This window comes from Cygnus atratus, chromosome Z, assembly GCF_013377495.2.
Source record: "Cygnus atratus isolate AKBS03 ecotype Queensland, Australia chromosome Z, CAtr_DNAZoo_HiC_assembly, whole genome shotgun sequence".
Classification (NCBI taxonomy): domain Eukaryota; kingdom Metazoa; phylum Chordata; class Aves; order Anseriformes; family Anatidae; genus Cygnus; species Cygnus atratus.
This window is the reverse complement of record NC_066396.1, coordinates 74,274,942-74,300,276: the sequence shown is the minus strand read 5'-3', so window position 1 is coordinate 74,300,276 and position 25,335 is coordinate 74,274,942. Positions and strand designations below refer to the sequence as shown.

Here is a 25,335-nt window from a genome sequence, read left to right as displayed (position 1 = left end):
AGGTATGCAGAAAAACTATTGGCAATTGTTTTATCAAGTCCTTGAACAGTCTGTAGCCTGGAAAGCTGACTGTATGCAGCTGCTCACGCAGCACATATTGCAATTGTCAGGCAGCACTAATGAAACTATGCCCCAACCAGGAGGCTCTGCTAAAGAACCTGGTCGTGTGATAGCCCTGATTGGAAGGCAGATAGCCTCTACCATTATATCCCACCGAAAAGCACCAGGTTTCTTCACTATTCCTAGACAGTGCACCGTCTGCTAAATTCCAGCTGTGATTTTGTGGTTATTTCTGGACTGATGGCAATGGCCACAAAGAGCACTATTTGTAGACAGCCAAGTGGTAGCCTTTAGATGCAATCCATCATTTCATTTGCTCTGTGGATGGCTCTAACTCTTCAGTTATTACACATCAGACCCACTAATCTGCACAAGGGATACTGTGCAAGGTCCATGCCAGCAGTCTCTTCAGGGAGGAGCCGGCAGCCTTAGCAGGCTATCAACACAACAGCAGCTTTAATACACAATAAACAGCATACTAATATGATATTGCCTATGAAATGGTTTGTTTTCTAGAAAAGGAAGGCATAGAGAAATGAAGAGAAGACACCAAGCTCTGCCCATCCTTGTTCTGACCTGGTAGGTATGGTAAGAGGTATACAATTAAGCACATGGACTGACATAATGAACGCTCATCAAAGGAGCACACATACTTGCAAATGAAAGACTGCCAAGACTTAGATATTCACTGTGGATTTATGCTTTAGTCAGCTATACATTAGTGCAGCACCAATTTATTTAATGTGGCAGAGTGCCTCAGCACAAATGAAGTTTTTGACACTTCATATGAATCATTTTCACTTGTTTGGAATACGACACTGAACAGTGTTATGCTACAGCAAGACAAGGAAAACAAACGGAGAGAGCCCTCACCAGCCAGTGGTACTGGCTGCTTTGCTCTGTTAGCAGGGCACCTGTATTTCAGCCTTACACAAAACCACCTGAAATTATAATAAAAAGGTAACCATTTCACAGTAAGTAGAGCGTGGTTTTTTGTTTTGTTTTTTTTTTTTAAATGAACTGTCTGTGACTGGGCAAAGTCCTCTGAAAAGAGCTCATACAGCAAGTAAGAGTAATTGGCATGTTTACACATTATAGTGTCTTGCCCTGCAATATAATGAAAGTGAAGCACCCCATCTGTTAGCTTGGAGAACCTTACTAACCAGTAGTCCACTAACAGTTAAGGAAAACCATTAGGTCCTACCTAGTCTAGAAGCAGGGAGGCAGGATTTGAGCAGGTTCAGTCCCATTATACAAGTTTAACATTAGTTATCCCTCATCTCTAGAGAACTGCTCCCGTTGCCATTAGATTTCTAAAGTTTTCCATATATCAGGCTTTGTTTCTCAAAGGGAACCAGATGAAAACACATCGTATTCATCAGCATTTCAGTGTTCGCTGTATGGCCTGTCAAATTCTAGACAGCAAATAAGCTTGTCAAGACTATTTGGACACAACATAAGGGCCCTTCAAGGTTTTAACCACACCTCACTAATGCTGAAAGAATTTGGACTTCAGATCAAGTTGTCCATTAGCTTAGCAGAAGTTATTTTTTTCCAGACTGCACACAGAATGGAAGAGTGTCTTGCCACTGTCCAGGGATGGCAAGTGAAGTGCGTGCATTTTTGACAGAGCTGTGTTCCTCCCGCTTTCCTAGTAGGATTCATAAATCTCATTTTGCAAGGATACACGTCTCTCCTAAAGGAAGATGAGAAATTTATGTGGCCGATCTTGACCTCGGCCAATGTACGACATTTCCAGGGATTTATTGAAGACTCCAGCACACTTCCACTAAGTCAGCACTGCAGTATTCCAGGCTCAGTTTGACTTGTTGAAAAGCAGGAAGGGTTACAGACAGTCTTACCTCTTGTTGGAAGCAGTATCAAGGCAGACACCAAATCTTGGTGTTTCTTCTCTTTCTTGAAAACAGTTAGCAGACAAACCTAAAGCCAGTCTGTGACAACTATGTGCAAGTATTTATTTTCCCACCCTAGTTCTAGTCTTTTACTTGCTAAACATTTTAAGTATTTCCCCCATGTTACTATTTAAGACTGGGGCAAAATCTTCTACGAGAAAAACAGTAAAATGGCAGGGGGGAAGGTAGGAAGGTTGGTATTCTTAGTTTTGTTAGTTCATAGTTTTGTTCACCTCTCATACTTCAGTCTGCTTGAAAAAGAGCACTTACACCTGCTCCTCTCTACAGATCAAGCTGTTTCATGCACTCAGGTCTAGTCAATGCATGCACTGGAAGCAAGGGCAGAAGGATATGAAAAAGAAAACAAGACCTGCACTTCAGCATTGACTGAATTCAAGTCAATTCAGAAGTATACAATTCAAGACAGCATTCTCCATTCAAGACTGCAGAGCAACTGCATGACACTGAGGAATGGCACACAGCTGTTCAGACTTCCATGGAAGGCACAGAAGAATGCCTTGCCTTCCTAGAAAGCACAACAAAAGCAGAATTAGAAGCACTCCTATATTTATGTCAGGAGAGACGACTACACAGCATAAAGGTAAGATTGATTTTCCCCCTCATTCCTCAGAAAAAAAGATCTTCTAGATAAAATCCCTCTAGAGGGATCAAAGGTATCATCAGGAACACCTGAAACACTTCAGTCATTACAGCCAAGGCCAAAGTTCCAGCACAAGTTTCATCCATCTGCTCTTTTTGGCTTCACTGGTCTCTTCGTACAAGAAAACTGCTGTTATCAAGAAGAAAACAGGGTACAAAAGACTGTCAGCAGAGCAGAGTCTGACTTGCTGTCCCCATTCTTTTGGGGATTCTTATCCTGCTGTTATAGAAAACTTTCTCTGAAAGTGTTTATCCTGAAGACAGGCTGAGGAATGCTATCTGGCTCTTATTAGGAAGCTGTGAAAGCAGGGGTACAAGCAGGACCAAGTTAACTATACGCTTCCTTCTCAGTTTCACTGCAAGACATTGTTTTGGACCGTTCCTCAGCCTCCACTACCTGCTGACAAAGATATCGATAGGTAGGAAGTCTGGGGCATACTGCAAGATCTGTCTTTTTTGCTGTTGTGATGGGAGAACTTTCAAAAAAAAAAGGGGGGGGTGCGGGGAACGGGGAGGAAGAAATAAAAAACATGACCGCAGTAGGGTTGTATTATTTCTCCACAAGGGCTCCCAGTCAGAGATACAAGTATATGTTACAGTGCTCCAGTACTGGCAATTACATTTCCCTCTTCCATCTAGTGATGCTGCTTTTCACAGCAGGAAAGACTTCAACATAACTGATTCTAGGACCTAAGCTTATCCAAATCCTTGGGGTTCCAGTAGCATTAAGTGGAGAGGGGATACATAAAAAATAGAAAAAGCAGCCATTCTCATCCTCGCCTCCTCATCCAGAGCCACCAGAGACCCTTTCAGCCCTTCAGCAGGTCTCAAACCCCTATAATCCAAGAAAGCAAAGGAGGTGGTAGAAAGGCATGGCCTTAAACAGAGGACAGGAACACGGCTTGCCATAGAGCTCTTATCTACATCCTGGAAGTTGAAACATCAACACCTATCTTGATCACTGTTTAAGGATTATTCCTATGCAGCTTTTGCCATGTTTAATTACTGCTTTCAGCTACAATAGCTGCCTGGGCAATTAGCTTGTCATCAAAGAAGACTTGTTTGTATAGCAAGAATGAGTCAGATCATTAATACTGCTAAACATCCAACCAGCCTTTTTTAAACAATTGTATACAGCACTAGAGGTGTTGACCCTAGAGGTTTTCCAGAAGTTTACAAGAAGTTATAAACTCAAACAGGTGAGGTGTTCATGGTGACTGATGAGGATGAATTTGGCACAGTTTCATAATAGTGTTGTAATGGTATGATATAGCAGATTTATGCACTACAGTGAGATGCAGGAACTATTAACAGACAGGTAGGCAGATATGCAAAATCCATGGGTGTTTTTTGTTTTGTTTTTAGAGAAAGGCATTATTGGGTAACAAATCTGCTCTACAGTAAATACCTTACACACCTTCTAGGTTCTGGTTTAAGAAGGAAGGGGACTCATATGAAACACAGGTTTCTAAGCAGAGGAACATGATTAGGGTGTCACTGTGTAGAGATACTTTATCTTGACAGAATAATGAGATATCAATTTAAGGCAGAAAGAGCTTTAGCCAAATTTAACTGTTAGACTGTGGGAAGCAGCATCTCACGTTTTACACTTCCCATTCCTTCTGATCTTAGCCAAGGGCTGAGTCGCACCATACACAAGTTTCCTGCAATACTACTTAGCATTTTCTAATCGTTAAGATATGGTATTTTTTGCAAGATTACGACACTTAGAGCAACTAAGAATGGCACGCCTAAGTTAAGCCAGCAGTAAGAGGTAGTTGCTATTTTCAAGAGACCACATTTTCCCCTGTGCAATCTGAAAGTGGAACTTCTGAGCAGACATTTTGAAAAAAGTTTCTGTGGCCTGTAAAGGTTTCTTTACCCCAAAGGAAAATATTCTCTCAGGTACAGAGTGCAATCTAAGTAGGTCACAGTAATGCTAATCTTTCTGGACAAGTGGATAAAGTATAATCGTAGTGAAGCTAGTGAAAACTTCTCACCTTAGGTAACTATAAGTGCCCCAAACAGATGTCAACATCACTAAGAAGCTGATACTAATGAGAATGTCTAGTTAGCAGAAATTAAAATTCCAGTTGTGAGAGCAGTGGACTTTCCAGATTGCTTTTCCTATTAGTGTAATTAGATTGCATTAATGATTGAGCTACAACACATGCTAAAAAAACCTACATTATTTTTTTGAGAAGCAATAGCATTCTTAGGGTATTTTTACCTAGCTTTAACAGCAGCTACATAGTCTTCTGTATCAACAACTGCATGGAGATTAGTTTACAGTAGAGGATCAAGATTATGATATTATGATTTAGATAAATGGCTGACAGAAGACGTGTGATGGACACTTAAGCAACAAGCTTAAAGAATTTCGGAGAATGGCTAAGACACTAAATGCAAGATTAACAGTGAATAAACAAGGCACATTCCCTTCAAGTGGAGGTAACTCAAACCAAAGGAGTTTCAGATTACTTTATATGAAAAATCTTTCAAGTTAAAGGAAACTGGCTTTTCAAGTTCACGAACAGTTCTATTTAAGAACCACAGACAAGATCTAAGCTGACACATTAAAAGTTTTAAATTGTTTCATATACAGAAGTAGTAACAGTTCTGCTAAGAGAAGTCACACTATCAACACAATTACAAGGTACTGAAAGACACCAAGTTCTTGTCCTTAAGATGAAGCAAAACAATGAAAAGCATAAACATCCAGAATATACCTTAAAAACCAAGCCAACAAACTTTAAGGGAAAAAAGCAGTAGGAGAGGAAAACATTGTTTTGTACCTTTGTTGTAACTCTGTATGTGATGTACGTCTCCATTGTGCACACATGTTTTTTGGGATCATCAACAGTAACAAACAGGTCTCTAGTTTCCCCATCCAAGTCATCATCCAACTGTAGTCTGTTGAGAAGAGATGAGGAGGAGGCTGGGCTAGACGTGTCAACAGGTGTGCCATTGGGTAGACTGAGATCCTGGTTTGGAAAGGAAAAAAACAGTACATTTTTGGTAAGTGAACAGATTTCACCATAAAGTACAGTGTTCTTATACATGCCATGGACAAGCTTCAGTGATATTTCTGTTTCTTTCTGCCTATTTTTGGACTATTTCAGCAGCTCCAAGGATCAGTCTTCTCCAGGACACCTGGGCAGTCCCTCAAGGTTTGAAGTTTGAATATTAAATTGTAAATTGTGAAGAAAGCATATTACTACTCTACCTCCCCTTAATACAGGGCAACACAGTTTATTTCTACGAGGAAATAAAAATATTTTTGAACCAATAGTGAACCAACTCAGACTCTGAAAACAAAATAGCTAGGCAAATCAGGAGACCTACTTAAAAGTCAGGCTTCAGGCAAAGTGGCAACAATTCAGTCCACTGGTATGAGTCAGTCTTTCGCTCTGGAGACTCCCGTATTTGAGACAGGAGGGCAAACTTGTAGTCAGAGGCTTTGCAGCCAGTTCATTAACTGCATCTAGATGCAGCTCCCTTATGGAGTCTTAGGGCCCATGGAAACACGGTGCTTTGGAGAGGTCCTCATTCCCATCCTCACAACTCCAAGAGCATCATCCAGTGTGTAGTGAAGATGAAGGCTAAAAGAACCTGCAAGTGACCATTTTAGAAAGAGGAACACAAGGGTTTGGGAAGCCTGTAATTCCTTGAAACTGACTCAACAGAAAAAAAAAAAAGTTTTCATAGATAAAACTTATTACATTCCCACACCTTCAAGTCTTACAACTTGATATAAACCAACTGTTCCGTACAGCTAGAAGCTACTCCACTTTGCATAAATATCACAGCAAACTTCACATGTGCTCTCTGCTCTGGTTTCGTAGCAGAGCTAGCTGACAGCATGTGAAAAGTAGTATAATACATAGGAACATCTGACATCAGTATTAGAAAGTGCCAAAGATCCAAGGCTCTTCTTTTCATAGAAGAGTGGGTGTTGTGGTTTTTCATTTGTTTGTTTGAAGTAGTAGCACAAGATTTTACCCACAGAGTGTTTCCCCTGTAAGGACAGAGGTTCCCCTGGATGCTAGCCTTGCAGAAACATCACTACAGCTCATAGGCAGCACATTAACTAGTAGCATCTAGTCCCACGACTACTGCTTAGCTCCAGCTTCATGTAGTCTTTAAGTGATTAAATGAAACATGTAATTTTAGCTAAGAAATCCTGTTTGGGTAAGATCCTGTTTGTTCAGCAGTATTCCTTACGCAACTGTCTTTTATGTTCCAGCTGGACAGGGATAGTCCAGGACAGTCTTCAAAAGTAGTCATCCTTTGCTCAAGGGTTGGGACTTATAGGTGAGAGCTTCAAGTTAAGGCCTCTTATGAAGGTCTGCCTTTGACAACAGCTGAAAATGGGGCTAAGTTCCTACCAGTCTGTTACAAACCCACCACGACAACACTGATTTTACAGACAGCCCCTCTGCCTTTCACAGCCCTGCAGCTAGTGCTATTCTTCACTTTGAGGACTGGCTTGTGCAGTAGGGAGGGAAATTTATTCTTGTTTGGGGAATGAGAGAGCCTAGACATTTTGGGAAGGGCTGGTCTGAACTACTGTTTACTGACAGAGAGGTTAGATGCATTCTCACAGCAGAAACCACTCAGAAGTGGTTGCCAACAGATGAAATGTTGCAGATTTAACTCGCAAATGAGCAAGAATCAGAAGGTAAGACACTCAGATGCTCTTTGTCCTCACAGGATGAACATGGCACAGCTTGCCAGCTCATACATGAAGCAGACATCTTGAACTAAAGAAGCAGCATCTGGTTCAGACTCAACCTAGCAGTAGCCTGTAAAACAGGAAGACACAAGGATACAACAACTCAAAAGATAAAGAGTTCTGTTAGAGTCAGGAAAACAGAGCAAACAGAAGTCATGACAGGATTAGGAGCAGAGGATGGGTTCAAAAAATCTGCAATTCAGCTAGACGGGAGAATTTGGCTGAGCAAAGTAAAGAGCAAAGAAAGCCCTGGGGCACCGCAGCAGCTGTAGACAAATCTGTTACTTCCAAAAGGTACAGGCAGCTCTTCATTGCCCATGTGCAATAAGCATTAGTGTCAGACAAGCTGTGCCAGAACTGCAGTAAGTTGAGTCCTAAGCTTCCAGTATGGAAATGAATTAACTTCTGGAAACAGTTTAAGCCTGATTACAAAGAGGATTCTTGAAAGCCTGTTAACAAAACCCTTCCAAATGACAGCTTAAAGAGTACAATGGAATATGCCTAAAATATAACAATACTATATCAAGGTGTTAGAACAACTGGAGGAAGGACAAGAGGTGAAGCTTACAGCCATGTGCATGAGATCTGGGACTTTCCTCACCAGTTCTTTTAGGAGACGACAATAACCACACTAACACATCTTACACTTTTTAAGCAGGACAGAGGTTTGTGAAGGCTGGAATCTACTCCAGTCTCCTCGACTACGTTCTTGCAGCCATGGGTTCTGTGGGATGTCTCAGGTCTTAAAACGAAGGCTGTGACAGCTTTACCAATTTCAGCCTGGATGAAATCCACTCCAAGTCTAGATCAAGTAACACTTCCATGCCACCTCTGGTCAGGAGCAGGAGTGCTGCTAGCTGTGGTGAGGGGAAAGGACAGAGGAATTGTGTGTTTAAAGTAGTACTGTGCTATATAGCCTCTTCTGTGGTGGCAGATCCCTCCCCAGGCAGTCACGACAGGCACCATGCCTTGCTACTTGGATAGGTTTCAGCAGTTGAAGGCCAAGTTAGAAGCCAAGCGTTTGTCCTTAGTAATGGGTGGAGCCTCCTAGCTAACTGCATGAGATAAGAAACAATGATCATGACTGCTGGAGCCTTTGTTTAGCACCAGGCTGGATCCCTTTGCTGAAGTCTCAGCTATTGCTAGAAAGAGGTAGGCTTTGAAGTGTCACAGCAGATGGCCCGGCAATCTAAATTATCTCAGGCTGTAATCCTGAGACAGAGCACTTCCTCGTCATGTTAATTGGCACTGGCTTTCTTCCATGGGACTTGTGGGATTTTTTTGCAGTTGGGGAAGCAAGACTGCATCATCTGTTCTAGTCTACTTTTACCACAGAAAGAGGAGTCGGTCCTGCAAAGCCTGGCAGGAAAAGAGATCTGCAGCCATCTGCACCATTCCCTGTCAGCGTAGTTATACCCATGAGCATTTGAAATACTACTAACTAATATTAATTGTTTCATATAACAAAGAGTCTGACTTCAGTGCCAGAGACTCATTTCACGGTTACTGTGCCAAGTAGCTGCTCATCTGCTGTTTTAATTACCTAGCTGCACTATCAGAGATCAACACCGTCCAAGTTCTAGCAGGTACCTACTGCTTACAAAGCTCTTCACAGGAAAAAAAAAAAAAAAAAAAAAAGAAAAAGCCTTCCTCTTCCTTATTGCACCTGCTACTGTAGTCATCCTGCCGCGAATCTGAGCAGAACCACGACAGGGAGAAGAAAAGGCTGCTTCTGGTGGCCAGGTAAATGAAATGAAGGACAGGTTCTGTCTACAGACTCTTCAAGTCCTAGGGTGCATCCACGATTTCTTCAAATTTCAAAGTTTCTCCTAAAGCAAAGATCCTTAGCCTCTGTCCCTCACCTCCTCAGGGTAGCTGTCCCCTTCTGAAGCAGAGCAGGTGAAGGTCTAGGAAGGCCTGGGTCACAACCTATGGCAGAAATACCACAACATTCTGACCTCTAGGTTTGCGACTACTTGTTTCTTCTGTGCACAGTTGTACAACTACCTACAGACACTCAGACTCTTCACACATTCCTGCAGAGTTTGCAAATCCCTCAAGACACACAAGCTTATGGATACATGAGACCAGATGACCCTAGGAGCAAGGATTTGGTTTCCTAGAGTGCAGGGCAAGTAGAAGCTAGCTGTCTGTTGGAGATGCATGAGCCCTGCCAACTACACGGGTTGCTATGTGGTAAGGAAGCAGCTTCACATTTTTTTCTTGGATTATGCAGCCTAAACACCATGACCGGTTAGCCTGCCCAGAAACAGGTCCTAAATCTATCAAGAAGCTCAATTCGTCCAAGTTTAAAAATCAGCTGAATTTTATAAACTTGAAGTCCGCATGTGAGATGCAGAATGAGTTCGGAAGTTTCCAGCTGATCTCATCTTCCTTCATGCCCCCAAGAGACTTTCCAAGACTCTGGCTTTACAGAGCAGCTTGGATCCACATAAAGTAAAACCTCAAGAGCTTGGTATTCAGCTTCCTGGAAGGCAGCCTCCACCAGTGGAGTAGTACACACCGGGGAATGCATCCAGGATTCGACCCTTGAAGCCTAAAAAAATGGCCTAAAATTCTGTAGGTATTGGCTTATCTTCAAGTGAAGATCATGAAGTCTCTTGGTGAGCTAAGAGCAGCCATTCAATCTCCCTGCTTCTAAAAATTCAATTTTAATTTCCACCTATCCTGCCTTAGCAAGCGTATGGCTTACCTAGACAGCAAAGGTATTGAAGGAGTAGCTCACAAAGGAAGAGGTGGTTCCTCTAGGTTGTCCAAGCACAGATAAACTCATCTATGGTAAGGGTTAGCCTGAAGCTTCCTGATGTTGCAAGCACATTGTTCTCATTCAACAGGTATTAGATAACATAAGAGACATTTAGAGGCTGTAAAGAAATGCTGCTGTTCAGAGGCAAGTAGTGCAGTTAACCTCTACTGACCCTGTCTTCATCAGTGACCTTACAACCAGGCCCTAAAGTCTCACTGCTTCATTTCTAGTATTGGAACCACCAGACTTTTCTCCTTGTGTTTCAAGGCACTCAGAACTGCTGCTGGTGACTGGAAAGCTAAAACGGTTTAAATGTAAAATATTCTCAAGAACACTAAAAAAGCTTGTGTTAACAGCCTTCACAGACTTGTTCGCAGCATGACTCCTGCACTTCCAGTGGTACCACTGGTACTCTGTCCATCAAACCAGAAAGCTGCTTCTGAGATGTGACTAGATAGAGACCATACCAGTTCGCTCTTGGGATATTTTAAATAGGTGTTAGAGTACAGCACGTTGCCAAGCCACGAGCCCTGATGACTTTGTTCTGTAGCTCATCAGTCAAACTAGCATTTCTGCTCTGTAGGTCCGAGTTGCCTGAAAACAGGCTCCTCAGTATAGCAGAAAACACAAAAATTCCAGATGCAGCAGCTGATCTTCACGGCATGCAACCTGGTACCACTTAAGACCGGGGCACATTCCTACTTACAAAAGTACTGCACTTGGAAAACTATCTCTGCACTTTGGCCTATTTGACTGGACCTAGAAACGTTGGAGCAAACTTCAGAGACACTACATGACTGACAGGAGCACTTTCCAAGCCTTCTCCTGCAGGTCATGGGATTCCCACCTCTGCCCTGAGGCTAACAGACAAGTTTTATAGGATGGGTTATTTTATTCTGTGGTTTGTCTTCCCAATGTTATCACAGCTAAGCTAACCAGAGCAAGACTGTGGGCATAGAAGGGCTTCCTGAAAATGGTATTTTCAGCAAGAGCAACAACCCATCTCCTAACCGTGTCACAGAAGTCTTCAGGGACTCAGCAACAATATGCCTTATTTCCAGCCTTCCGGTGCATGCAGCATGGAGGGTTATAGGAAGGTGTCAATTCCCAACCAGACCATCTGTTCGTATGGTCTGGCCATATGCCTGTATCTTCTCACAAAGCTCTTAAGAGGGTGGCCTCTTTTCCTACTCTGAAAGGGGAACTGTGCAATATCACACAAAATTAAATGCAGTTTGGGTTAGTTTAAAAATGAGGATCTTGAGTAGAATCTCACAGATGTTTCTACAGCAGTTAAGACAAATCCTTCAATACTAGTAATAAGCTGTGCTACTTGTACACAAAGGCCAAAACGCTTTTGGGACCAAGCACCTGGTGGCTGAAACAGGTTGTTATTTGGAGTGGACACTAAATGGAAAGGGATAGGACATACTTTTGACTAATTAACTCTCACTAAACTGATATGCACTTCCCCCTATCCTTTTAACAGAAGGCAAAGTGAGGAGTTATTGGATGCTTGCCTCATCTTACAGCTTCCTTACTGCGGCAAGGTATTTTAATATGTGAAGAGATATTTTTACACATCCACAGGATGAACTGTTCTCTTCAAAGAAACATTCCCAGATCCAAGGTTAGCTTCTACATCTGTTTACAAAGCACTAGAGTCCTCACGGAAAGCTTTATCTTGCTTTCCAAGCAAAAAAAGCCAGTCTGGCAACTACCCAGCAAGATTAGCTCACGGTTATGTTTAAGCTGTAGAAAGTAGCAGAAAAGTGCTTGTGACCTGATGGAAAGCAAGAGAGTTTAATGTTTGTGCAGGCTTGAATTTGCATCCTTTCGCAGAGCAGACTTGTATCATTTTGTCCTTCCAGTCCTCAGCAGAAGGGAACAGGCAGGAGGACCCTACTCCATTCTGTCCTCAGAGCACAAAGACCTCCACAAACGGCAGAAGCTACATGTTTGCAGAAACATTTAGAAAATGCAGACCGCTTGAATCAAGACTTTAATTACTGTCCTCTAGCTGTGTTAGGTTCCACGTCCATCTGCAAGGAGTTTGCTTCGAGAATGTTGCTTGTTACAAGACTTGAATTACTATCAGAAGGCTTCTGTGCACACAGGAAGATCATCACCCATTCTAACATGCTAAGGAGCACCTTTAATTAGCACATCTAACAAACACGGGGCTTTATTTAAAGGTCTGTTTTCGGAACCTTAGCTCTGACCCTTCAAAGAGCAGAGCAGCAGCCGGGGATCAGACCACAAGCGGGAAACCTCTGAATCCAGCATGTGACTAGGAGTCATCCCCAATCCAAGAAGGCAGATTTATATCTGATTACGGATGGAACAGTTTGTTAAGCTTGTCTAAACTAAACTCCTCTCTCCTAGAGACAAACAGCTTTGTGTCAAAGTTCTGCAGACATACCCTGCATCACTTTTTCCTGTTCGTGCTCTAGTAGGAGAAGCAGATTTAGCTGGGTCAGACTTCATCATCTGGTACCAGTGATACCAAAGCACTGATATGGCTGAGATGCTCCCAAGAGCAAACAGCAATATTTTTAAAATGCTAACAGATGCAAAGGTGTGGGTTGTTGGTTTTTTTGTTTGTTTTTGGTATTTTTTTGGGGGGAAGGAAGGAGGTGGGGAGAAGAAGGAAGAAACAGGAAGGAAAGAGAAGATTATAAAAGGCTGAAAAGCATTCTATCCTGGTCACTACTGTGCTTAAACAGGCAAGGATACATTTCCGTATTGCATTATGATGTGGGCTTCTTGGGCTAACCATTTTAAATGGGCTGCATTATTAGCATTCCCCCACACAGGATCAGTAGGGTTTCATGAGAGCAAGTCAGACCGTCTATTCACCTCATGTTCTCATCTCAAGCTCTGGAAGAGCTGGAGGAGTGTGTTCTTGGGGGAGCTCTCAGAGTTAGTTTATGCAGGTGCAGTTTAAGAGATAGTCCTCTATCACATTTGCTGATAAACAAAATATTTTCCAGCAGAATAGCATTTGCTCCATAAGGGGGAAATAAACAAAGTGCTTATCTGCTAGAAGAAAAAATATAATAAAATAAAATAAAAAATTACTTCACTCTCCATTTCAAGGAAGGCAAGTGAGGAAAATCACCCATGCAGTATTTCCTCACACTATGAGAAGTAACTAATCTGGAGAGAGAAACAAGGTATGAGATTTATAGTCTAATTTGTCTACAGAAACACTTTTGATATATATGGCCTAGGCTTGTGACAGCCACGTGGCACATACAGACAGCTAGCACACATGGCTTCAGGTGCAGCATACTGATCCAGGAGCATAGTGGTCGGCAAAATGAAAGTCAGCATACAAATCCTGAAGAGCCCCAGCTGATCACTGGCAATAAGTGGTATTGATTAAAATCTTTCCAGGGATTTTCTTGGTGACAATCCAAAACACAGCTTTGTATTGGCAGCCACCAAGACTTTCACTTCCAGCTGGCCTTATACTAGCATTTAAAAAGCTACAGCAAAGGTGCCAATTCTACCCAGATAAGCATGGGTTTGAGTATTGTCTATAGTAGTAATTTACCACTCCTAAATGTGTCAGTGCTTTCACCGTTGAGCTTGTAGTTGTAGAAAATAGCTGTTGCTAACACCATATGCAGCTCCAAGGGGGAGGAGGCTTCTCTGCCCTTGAGCAAGACCTGCACTGCAGCATATTCTTTTCAAGAAACACATCCTATCATTCAAAGTTACTGGAGAAGCGAGACCAACTATGCAGACAGACTTTAAGGTAGTTTTTTTGATCCCAGGATGCTGTTCAGAAGGATACAGCCAGTTCCTTTAAAGCAGTGTAAGGCAGCACTTCCCCGTGAGGACACAGCTTTGAGGCAGCGTAGTAACAGCTTCCTTGGTAAATGTGACAGGGAGAAGCTTTGTCACATGTCAGTATTTTGGATTTGAAAGGCTACTAGCTTTCATCGGACACGCGGTGTTAAGGTGGTTTAGCAGAGCTTGTTTTTTCAGGCTTAAGGTCAGCTTGAGGTTAGAGCACAGAAGAACAAAGAGCCAGGCCCATAAGCCATCTGATCATTCACAACACTACGAACCACTGCCACCATTCTTTCCTAGACAGTCACGCTGGTTCTATTCCTCACAGGAAGGTCCACACTCCTCAATTTTAGGGCATCATTTAGAAGCAAGTAAAGCCAGATGCTGTTTACACTTCATTTTTTTTTTCCTGGAGAATCGAGTATTAAACATTTGTGATGCCTTTGCTCCCATACACTAGTGTAGTTCTCTTCAACTTAAGACACACAAAAACACAAACCTGAGTCAAGCAGAAGTCTGTCTTTAGGACTTATTCTCCCTTCCAAAGTAGTTTGTCATCCACTGCTTATGGCAGCATTGAAGAAACAGTGCAGAAGTTCTGGATGTGGTCACAAGACACTGATGTTCTCAAGAACAATTTATGCTTTGATGACCATTCTAAGTAGAGCTGTTGGCTGAAGTCTTTCAGTGCTGGTTGTATGTACGTTGGATTATTGCCTTTATTTTCAGAACAATTTCAACTAGACCCACAAATTCATGTCCCCAAGATAAGTATTCAGACAGATACTTTATGATTTCTGTGAAATATTTGGCTAAGAATCAACAGATTGGGCATTATAAGTTTACCTATAACAGAAGACAACACCTCCTTCTACCCCCCTAGTTTTATTTTCCCATAAAACACATCCCAGAAATTAATCTGTTAGGTTGTTCTGTAGGCTGGTCCAGCTCTGGGAATTCTAACTCATTAAACAGCTGCAACTCACTGCATGTTTTCCATCCCCACCTTGTCACTGCAGTATTGCTAGTAACTAGCTGCCGTGAGTTACCTTGCTCGTAGTCACTGTAAGAGAAAGAGATGCAGCATTTGTTTTTCAAGAATTTACTATGTTTCTTACCTCAAGGCTGTAACTGCCACCACCTGCAAAGTATGGGGTTTTGGTTGGTTGGTTTTGGTGTTGTTTTTTTGTTGTTGTGGTGGTGGTGGTGGTGTTTTTTGTTTTGTTTGTTTGTTTTGTTTTTTTCATTGGGGGTGGAATGCAGAGACAGTTTTCTGTCCACTTTCACCCTAGTGATGAGAGTGATTTTCCCCAGCCACAACAGCTTGTGGCCTCAGCTGCACTGCACAGCAGGCTGAGGCAGCCACAGCTTAAGGAGTCAGGACAGCTCAGCATTTAAGATCTTGCTCACGGTCTGCAGAGAACAAGTCTCAGTAAAGTTAATTCAGAAATACACATGAACAAATACCATTTTTAATTGGTGCTTCGCCTTCTGCATACAGAAAGCACCTGCAAGTTGCAACATCTAAACTGTCCTTGAGATCATAAATAAATTTTCACGTAGCAACACTGAGCTGCATCTCCTTGCACTTTAAGAGCTCCTGTCTTGTCTCCTGACCTATTTTACAGAGACCAACTTCTCATCTCAGATAAGGAAGAGAGTGGCTAGTGTGACAGCCAGATGATCTATTTGAGATACCACAGAAGTAGCCCACAATGCTAGAAGACACCAGGACAACAGCTTGCAGATTAATCCTGGAGCTAATGTCTCCCAGATCAGTATGTCAACAGGAAGGCCTTGGGCTTTATCCTCTACCCCTCTGATCATTAGTTACAGGGACAATGCTGCCTGACATTTATCACAAACCCCTAAGGAACCTACAGAGAAGGATGTGCCCAAATAGCAGACAAAAAGAGCCTTTTAATCTGCTTATCCTACGCACTAGACTCTCCCCTTCTCCCCATTAGGGAGCTCAGAGAGCATCCAGCAGCTCTACTAGGCCCGAGAAGTTTCAGCAGAAGCAGCCCAAAAGATTCTTTCCGACCACCAAGCATAACTTTTTCCACAATGGCTTACAAAAAGCCATTGCCAAGACTCACCCTTCTAAAATCCAGCTGAAGTTAAGAACTGAGTTCCTGTATGTACATTTTTAATATGTTTTCAGTGCTGTCTCATTAAACCACCATTAAAACAATCCTTTTGAAAAGATTATGAAAGCTGTGCAACACTGAATTAAACCTCAAAGTATATCCCTCCCTCCCTCCCTCCCTCCCTCAAGTTAAAATAAGACCCACGAAGTAGTAGTTCAGTTGTACAGTAGAAGCTATGCTCATTTTTACCAGATGGCAAGTTTTAAAAAGTAATATTACGAAGACAGTTACTTTAATGCAAGTGTTTGTCCAAGTGTTAGCTATCCCTTTGCCTTGGTCAGAAGAGAAGGGAATTGCAAATTCCACAGAAATTTGCTGTACTGAGAAGATGGGGATCACAAAGAGACCACCACATACAGTTTTACTATAATACTAGAGCACCTATACTGTAAGGTATCACTAAAGCACCCTTACCAATAAATTCCTACTTCTATAATGAAGGCAACTGTAAGCAACTATGCCATGCTCTGATGAATGTGCTTCCACACCATTACACCCCAGGATGGCTACAGTAAGGAGACAGGAGCTCTGTCCTTTCAGTAAGATAACAGAATGGTTTGGGTTGCAAGGGACCTTAAAGACCACCCAGTTCCAACCCCCTGGACACCTCCAAAACAGTTAAAGAAAGCAGTTCTAATCACCACCATTAAGACAGACAGGATACTAGATTCCTCCAGCAGCTTGACTATTGGTAGAGCACTGATAGCAAGTTGGAAGCCATGCCAGGTTTGAGTCAGTTCTTTTACTGCCTAGAAATGACCTGCCAGACACGCATGCACACACACCATGCAACAGAAGAGACAACAGTTCCTTCAAACAGCCATCCAAAACTCAAGTTGTAGGAACAAGACAAGGATGTGGCAGATAACTGCTTATATCTAAAAGCTCCATGGCTTAAGAAATGTGGTTCAGGACATTCACATCCATTATGTAGCGTAACCTCTCCATTCACTTGGGAAGAAAGCCACAGAATTTCCCAAAAGTCAGCAGAAGAGCTTCATGCTGAGGTGAATTCTGAATCACTGTTACTTGTGACCCACAGCAACTACAGGAACCAACACTATTAAGAGAAAGGCTCTTCAACCAAACTAGCAGTCCTTCTGTCCTTGGCAGAAAACTTCCCTCTGTCCTCCCAGCCTGCAGGAATTTACTGGTAGAAGCCTCACATTCAGAGGTCCTAGTCCTCATGGGTGACTTGAACCATGCTGATACATACTGGAGAACACACAGCAGAAGTGCCATCAGTCTAAATGGGTTTTTGTAGTGCATCAATGAGAACTTCCTGATATGCAGGGGATTAATAAGCTGTCAAGGGGAGATGCTTCACTGAACTTTAGTACAGTTATTCTTACAAAAAAATGAAGATCTGGTCAGGCACATGAAGGCAGATGGCTGCCTCAGCTACAGTAGACATGACCTGGTGGAATTAAGGCCCCTGAGATGTGGGAGCAAAGCAAAGAGCAGGATCACAACTTCAGACTTCCAGGGGGGAGACTTTGGCTTCTTCATGGACCTGCCGGGAAGAATGAATATGGTGTGGAAGAGACAAGGCATCCATGAGAGCTAGCTGATTTTCATAGAACACCTCTCCAGCCTCAAAACTGGTCCATCCCAGTAAGCAGGACATCAAGCAAAGGTGGCTGGAGGTCTGCGTATACACAAACAAGGAGCTCTAGACTAAATTCTAATATAAAAAGGCAGCACAAAAGAGGCAACAGCAGGGACTAATGACCCAGAAGGAATATAGAGACACTGTCTGAGCATGCAGGGATGGGATTAGTGGGACGGAGCTGAATCTGGCAGAGGATGAGAACAATAAAAGGCTTCTGTGGGTATAATCAGCAGCAAAACAAAGAATAAGGAAAATGCAGTCCTGATGTTGAATAGGGCAGAGAACCTGATGACAAAGGACACAGAAAAGGCCAAGGACCTCAGTGCCTTCTTCACCTTAGCCTTTACTGTTAAGACTTTCAGGAATCTAAGGCCTCCAAGGCCAGTCAGAAAGTTTGGAAAAAGGAAAACAACAACAGTTGAGGACCATCAGGTTAGGGAACATTTCGGCAAACAGGACAGATACAAACCCACTGGACACGGTGGACTGGCCCCACGAGCACTGAGGGAGCCGGGCGATGTCGCTAATGTCAGTTTTGATTGTCCTGTCTTTATGATGATGATGAGGGGAGGTTGCTGAAGATGGGAAGTGTGGGGGACAACAGCAGCAACCAATGTCACTCATCTCTCCACCAAGGTTTACTGAGGGATCTACAGGCCCATCAGCCTCACCTCAAACCCAGGGAAGTTAATCAAGCAAATTAGATTGGAACCCATTTCGGAACACGTAAAGGACAGAGTGATGAGAAGTCAGCATGGATTTATTCAAGTGTGGTCATGTTTAACCAACCCAATACTATCTACAAGGACATGACTGGCTTGCTGGTTAAGTGGACAGCACTGATGTTGTTTATCTCAACTTGAAGAGGGTTTTCACCACCGCCTCCCATAACATCCTCACAGAAAAGCTGATGAGGCACAAGCTAGGCACACGTACAGTGAAGTGGACTCAACTGGCTGAACTGCTAAGCTCGAATTGCTGTGATGGAGGGCAGTCAGCAGCTGAGTACATCTGGAGTCAGTAACAGGGCTACTGTTAAACATTCCCATTAATGACCTAAATGATGGGAATGGGCACACCCTCGGTGAGTTTGCTGATGATACAGAACTGGGTGGAACACCTGGCCAGCCAGATGGTTGTATTGCAGTTCAGAGGGACTTCAACAGGCTGGAGAAACGGGTTGGCAGGAAGATCGTGAAATTCAACAAGGATTCAGCAAGAGGAAGTACAAAGTCCTGCACCTGGCACGAATAACCCCATGTAGCAGTACATGCTGGGGTCTGTCTGGCTCAAAAAAGCAGCTTGGCAGAAGAATAACACAACAACCTCCACCACACACACACACACACACACACACACACCAAATCCTGGTGGAAAAGTTAACCGTAAGCCAACAATATACCTCATGGCAAAGCAAGCCAACAGCCTGCTGGGCTGCTTCAGGCAGACAGCTGCCAGCAGGTGAAGGAAAACGATCCTTTCCCATGTCTCTCATCAGTGGTAAACAGAGGGTGTTATCCTCTTCTGGGCTCCCCAGTACAAGAGGCATGGGCATAGCAGAACAAACCCAGCAATGGGAGAAGACGACAGATCAGGAGTTGGAGCATGTCTTAAGAGGAGAGGAAAAGAGAGCTGGGACTGTGCACCTGGAGAAGTGAATGCTCAAGGAATAAATACCTGACAGGAGGGCGTTCAGAAGTTGGCGACAGAGTCCTCTCAACAGACCAAGAAGCAGCGGGCACAGATTTAAATGAACTCTGCTGTATTTCATCAGGAGAAAAAAAGCATTCTAAGAGACAGTCACCCTTAAAGTAAAAAAAAAAAAAAAAAATCCCAGAGATGTTGGAGTCTCTATCTTTAGAGATATTCAAAAAAGATAATCAAATGCCAACTTCAGAGTCCTAGGCAGCCTGCTTTAGCTAGCACAGCTCTGAGCAGGGGGGTGGACTATAAGATCTCCAAAGGTGCCATCCAACCTCAGCTACTGTATGATTGTCAAGTCTCACGGTCCTGTAGATTGGAACCAAGTTTGGTTCATCCACGCTGACATTGCTTTATCAGTTCACCCACTTCAGTTCCAACTTTTTGTAATTCTCAGTCTCTCCGAAGACTGAGAATTTACCTCCAGCCTACTCTAAGAACAAAATGTGGTGCTCATCTAAGAGCTCTCATTTAGTCAGAGAAGGAAGAGGTTTGTAGAAGCCCAAGCAGATTTATTTTAAGCTTTCAGATTATTCTGCAAACTGGTTTCATTTGTGGGTGGATGAAGTTAAGATCAATAATTAAACTAGCAACCAAGGAGGCTGGAAGTAGAGCTCAAGACTCTCAGTGTATTTCTGCTAGGGAGCCGCCAGGCGCCCCTCCAGAATATGAGTGCTAAGTAAAAAGCACTCCAGCAGCCACACCAAGTATTTATACTCTATCAGGCACTAACACAGGCCTATGGGTTCACTGGAGTGAATCAGATGAGCAAAGGGTCAAGTGCAAGCAAGCTTTCAGTTAGTACAGTGAAGTTCCCAGTTGGAGTTCTAACAGCCACCTCCACGCATTAGCAAATTTCAAGCTGTGCATGCACACCTGGTAATTCACATTCACTCTGCTTGATGCATACATACTACCTGTAAAATAGCCTTGAAGCACAGCTCAGCTGTCTACTCTTAATATAACCAACTAGAAGTCAGGCACATCTTCCAATAAGAAAAGCAAAACAGCTTATAGGCAGCTGGCCACAAAGGACAGTATCAGGTGGTCAGAGATGTCCGAAAGACGACAAGCCAGTCTGATCCCTAGGTGCGGCTGTTCACTCAGCTCCTGCTCAGCTTTTAGCTAGCACACAGCTCACATTAAGTCCCGATATATGCTGGGAGCAGCACCATTAGATCAAAGCAAGAGCAACAGGTAAGCAAGACAGGAGGGGCATGAAGAGATAAAGGTCACTGCGTGGCCATTACCTGCAGCTCACTGCCTCCTGCAGTCATAATTCTTGCACACTGATTATCAGATGTCTCTTCAGAATCCACTAACCCATGGAAATGGTATACACCAAACCTCCAAACTGCGAGGTATTTATATGCCAACCCACCCAAAACATTTCTGAAGTGGATCCAACAGAGCCTGGACCTCAGAGGTTTTCATGCTTCCTGCTGTGAAACAGGGGACGCCTGAAGCGTGGCGGAGGAGGAAGGGTAAGTGCTCTCACTGGCATCTAGGGAACTATTTTGCTTACAGGCATGAAAGTTGAAAGTCACGAGTCGGAGAACTTATAAGTGAGCAACCTCATAAATTAAGTGACAGATTAGTGAATTCACATTAGACTAGTGTGTATGAAGAAGACTGAGCTATTGTTTGTTTTCCCTTCTAATGAGCTCATAAAATAAAGTTCAATGTACAGAGCATGTTATCTTGTACACTGGAGAGATCCAAACGGACTGTGACACCAGCACAGGTGCAACATTAGGGCTTTCGGGGTGGCAGGCAAGAACCCAGCACTGGGAGTTAGCACCCTGTGCAATAGTTTCAAGTCTCAGTGCAGACCACAGGAAGAACTGACACCACCACCCTGCTGGGAAGCTACTTCTATGACACAAGGCTAGAAGGACTACAAAGACAACAGCTAGAGGATAGCAGAAGTAAGCCATACAGAACACTATTTCTAATTCTGCACAGCCTGGCGCTTCCAACGTTTAGCAACAGGCAGTTACATCTGCAAAACTTCTGTGGGGCTGCAACAATCACACAGCAGCATACCACGTACATATCATCTCTGCTCCAAACCCAGCAAGCTCTTAATAATGCCTTTTATCCTCAGTGTCAGAGGATAGGGCAAATTCACTATCGAAAGAGACAAACCTGTGAACCAGAGAGAGTGATGTAGGCACATACAAACAAACTTCCTTTTTTTCCCCCCCCAAAAAAAAAAAAAATCCACGCTGACACTTCCCCATTGGCATTACCACCTTCTGCAGAAGATCTGCTCCAAAAAGCAGACCTCAATCAGCTTGCACGCATGCCTTCCAAAAGCTCTGTAAGAGCTGCAAAACTGAGTTCTTGCTTTAGTTCTGCTCTGGACAGTGCCACGTACCCTGAGGGATTGCTTCCTCCTGCATGTTTCCCTCTCAGCTGATACCAGGGGGTCAGCACTGCTCAGGCTCAGCTTCAGCTACAGCTGAAGGCTACCAAGGGTAGCCTGAAAATAAGCCTGAAAAAGCTCGTGGTGGTCAGACATCAAGGCAACCAACGTTTTATGCAATTAGACTTGAAGGGAGCAGAATGCTATGGCTAGAAAGATCTGGGCAGTACAGAAATGCTTCAGAGATAAGAGCTTACAATTTACGTGTTTTGTTTGTTGCAGAACCACTGTGAATCCTAAGCATGTAGCCAGATACGTCCATTCATTTAAGAGGTTAAATGCTGCTCAGAAATAAAGGTTTCCTGGCTCTTAGAACAGCTGTCTCCTACACATCAGGACGAAGACATTATTTCAGACACTGAATATTCTGTAGCCCTCTTGATAAGACTCAAAGTACTTGAGAAATCATCTATTGCCACTCAGAGGGCCTCTGAATCAGAGAAGCCACAGAAAACAGCAGACGGTTTTCCTTCCCTTTCCCACAACTGCTCTAATGCCATTTGCCCCTGATCTTAAACAGAAACCAAAGGTTTGTCAGACTTCAAAGTCAGGCAAGGTCTAAGCCAGCAGATTACTGCCAAATTTTACTAATAATAATAATAACAACAACAAAAAAAAAACACAGCAAGACACATGCAGGCAACATTCCTGTCCTCCAGGTTCCTCTGACTCAGGATAAGGTAGCGTCCTTACTCAGCTGCTCCAAAAAGGCAAGAAAACCGTGCTTTAAAGAACACAAAGCAGCGATGGCAATGGTTCAACCACTTCAGTCTGCAAATCTGCGGCAGTGGAAACTGAAGCGCTGCTTTAAGGACAGAGAAATTCCCCTGTTCCTGCACTTTCCCCTCCAAGAGTATCCCAGTCTCAGTGCAGCAGGTACATTCATCTTGCAGCAGCATTTAGGAAGTAGTTGCTCAGAGCAGATAACAAGAACCTGCAGTTCGTGGTGATGGGTCAGCAACTGCACTGTCCCTCTGCTAGAGGACACCCCTGCTAGAGGGGTGTCCTCATATAGCCATGGCTATGGACCGTATTGCTTACAGAGGTTTACTGACTCAGAGACACTTAGACGCGAGAGGCTTCGACCCAAACTTCTCCTGCAGTGCCAGTCTCCACCAGACCCTCCAGAAGAGACACGTGGAAAGGCCTGGAGAACAGACATGCACAGCTCCTGTTCTTGGATCAATAAACAACAGATGCAGAGCTTTAAACCTGAGTCAGACGTGAATATGAATCTCCCTCTGTTACCCATCGACCAGAGCTATCTGCACGCTGTGAGCAGATTAGAGAGCTAGCCTCTCCAGGGACCAGCGACCCACCACCAGAGATCAAGATGAGGAGAGATACTAACCACCTAAAAGGCTCTATTTACCTCCACTTATCACACTCACTCTCCAGACTACTCCGACAGCTGAAGTTTGCTATTGCCTTAAGTTTAGGAACACCTGTTTGCTCACTGAAGTTTTTCACAAAGTGAGAAAGAAGTCAACCCGTTTGTTTCTTGCCAGTGCTTCAGGTATTAAGTTGAGGAAGGGATAGCCTTCACCCAGCAGAGCTGCTGGACTGCTTCCATCAGAAGGATCAGACGTTTGGCTTTTTCTGCTAATTCAGCTAGACGGAAAAAAAAAAAAAGGAAAGAAAAGAAAAAACAAAAAAAGAATGCTGCTCTCTTCCTACTGGAAATCCTTTATTCTGCAAGGCTCATTACCCCAGTGCCACTTCCAGGTCAACCACAGAACTGCTCTCGAGTCTAAAAATCCCTTACCTCAGCCCCTTTTTGCTTTCCCCCTTACAGCACGTCCATGCTGCCAAGCGCCCCAAACAGGACAGCACTGCATAAAGCTGCTAGAAGACAGACTTCACTATGTTGCTGGTGTAAAAACCAGGCAAGAAACCTCCCTATCGAGGAGAAAGCTGGCTGACCACAGCCAGAGGCTGCAGCCTGGGCAGCCGCAAGAGCCGGAGGGCAGCTGCCAACACCAACCAGTTGCTGCAGGTCGGTCGGGCAGCAACAGGGCTACACGAGCAAATCCTATTTTCCACGGAGAGAAGTACCCTACAGCATCTGCCCCGCTCCAAGTTCGCCTCCTCTTGAGAGCCATCAACTCTTGGGCAAGCATCTCGGATGAAGGAGCGCGTTCCCAGAGGGGAGGTAAGCCTGGTAAGCCTAGAGCAGCAGCGGGCAAATGCTCGAGGAGACAGCTCTGGGCACAAGCAGCAGCATCTGCACGCACGGGTACGGGGCAGCTGAAGGCGACACATGGAGGCCACCTCGGCCCATTCCTCTGAAGCCCGGGAGCATGTCAGGCTGGGCACTGCTGGCAGCCCCGAGGTGTCCAGAAGGCAGCAAGTCTGTTCGTCCCAGCAGTGGCTGCGTGCCACAGCAGGCGCCTTGTGTCAGCCCTGCACACCTCGTGCACGCTGCACTGGGCCCAGAGGTGCTCCTACACAGAAAGTTTCAGCCCGAACTTACTCCGGGCAATGCTTGCTCCCAGGAAACCCTACCTGAGCGCTTTTCAGGAAGCCTGCCCACGGAGACACTAAGCACTCGGAAGAGTAGTTGGTGTGCCAGCAGCACCGTGATGCTTTCACACCCGGGGATTATCACGTCCGAGGCCCACACATGGGCAAGGTGCTTCCCCGCAGACACTATGCCACAGCTCGGGGAGCAGAGGGAAAGCGAGGCGCAGACACTCGTGCAACAGCATCCTTCCCCCATCACTGCTGCGAGAAACCACGCAGGGGCCGAGCCCCGGGGAGCAAAATCACAGATAATCACGCAGAGTCCTCACCCTTCCCCTTGCACCCCAGGGCGCTCGCAAGGGGGGGGCTCAGCAGCACCCTGCGCCTCGTTCCCCCGCGGGGACACAAGGGTGCAGCCGCGGAAGGGGACGAGGAGGGGAACCGCGGCCCTTCCCCTATCCCCCCCCCCCCGCATGCAGCAGCCCCCCCGCGGCCGTACCTTGTCGGCGATGCCGCGGGGCAGCAGCAGGTCGGGGCTGGGGCTGAGCGCCGGCCCCATCTCCTCGCTGCTGGACGTGGCCAGGGGATGCGGCATCTCCCGCAGCGACTTCGGCCCGGAGGACGGCAGCGGCTTGGGGGCGCCGGGCGCCGCGCCCGACATCGCGACAGGGGCGGGCGGGCGGCGACCGGAGGAGGCTCGGCCCGGCGCGGCGCGGCTCGGCTCGGCTCGGCTCGGCCCGGCTCCGCTCGGCTCTGCGGGGCCACAGCCGGAGGCTGCCCGCCGCCACCGCGCTGCCAGGCGGCGGCGGACGAGGCGGAGGCGGCGGCGGAGGAGGCGGAGCGAGAGCGGCCCTGAGCCGCCCGCCCCCGGGCTGCGGCCGCCGCCCGCGCCACCTGCCCCCGGCACGGCTCGGCTGGGCTGGGGAGGGGAAGGGACGGGACGGGAAAGGAGGGGAAGGGACTCGCGTGTGTCCGCGGGGGGTGCCGGGGGCGCGCTTGCGCCGCGCTCCCAGGGGCGTTCCGCGCTGCGGGGGGTGGGCGGTGG

At 45.1% G+C, this 25,335-nt stretch overlaps 1 protein-coding gene across 1 annotated transcript in view; it reads right to left on the bottom strand.

The window, feature by feature from the left end:
• The window catches only part of SNX30 (sorting nexin family member 30), a 48,329-nt gene extending 23,203 nt beyond the window's left edge, over positions 1–25,126 (bottom strand). The window contains exons 1-2 of the mRNA XM_035564539.2: positions 24,790–25,126; positions 5,429–5,617 (exon numbers count right to left, since the gene is read on the bottom strand). Of these exons, the coding sequence (XP_035420432.1) occupies positions 5,429–5,617; positions 24,790–24,951 (351 nt within the window). The 5' untranslated portion in view covers positions 24,952–25,126. The remainder of the gene's footprint in view (positions 1–5,428; positions 5,618–24,789) is intronic.
• Between the last annotated feature and the right edge of the window lie 209 nt (positions 25,127–25,335).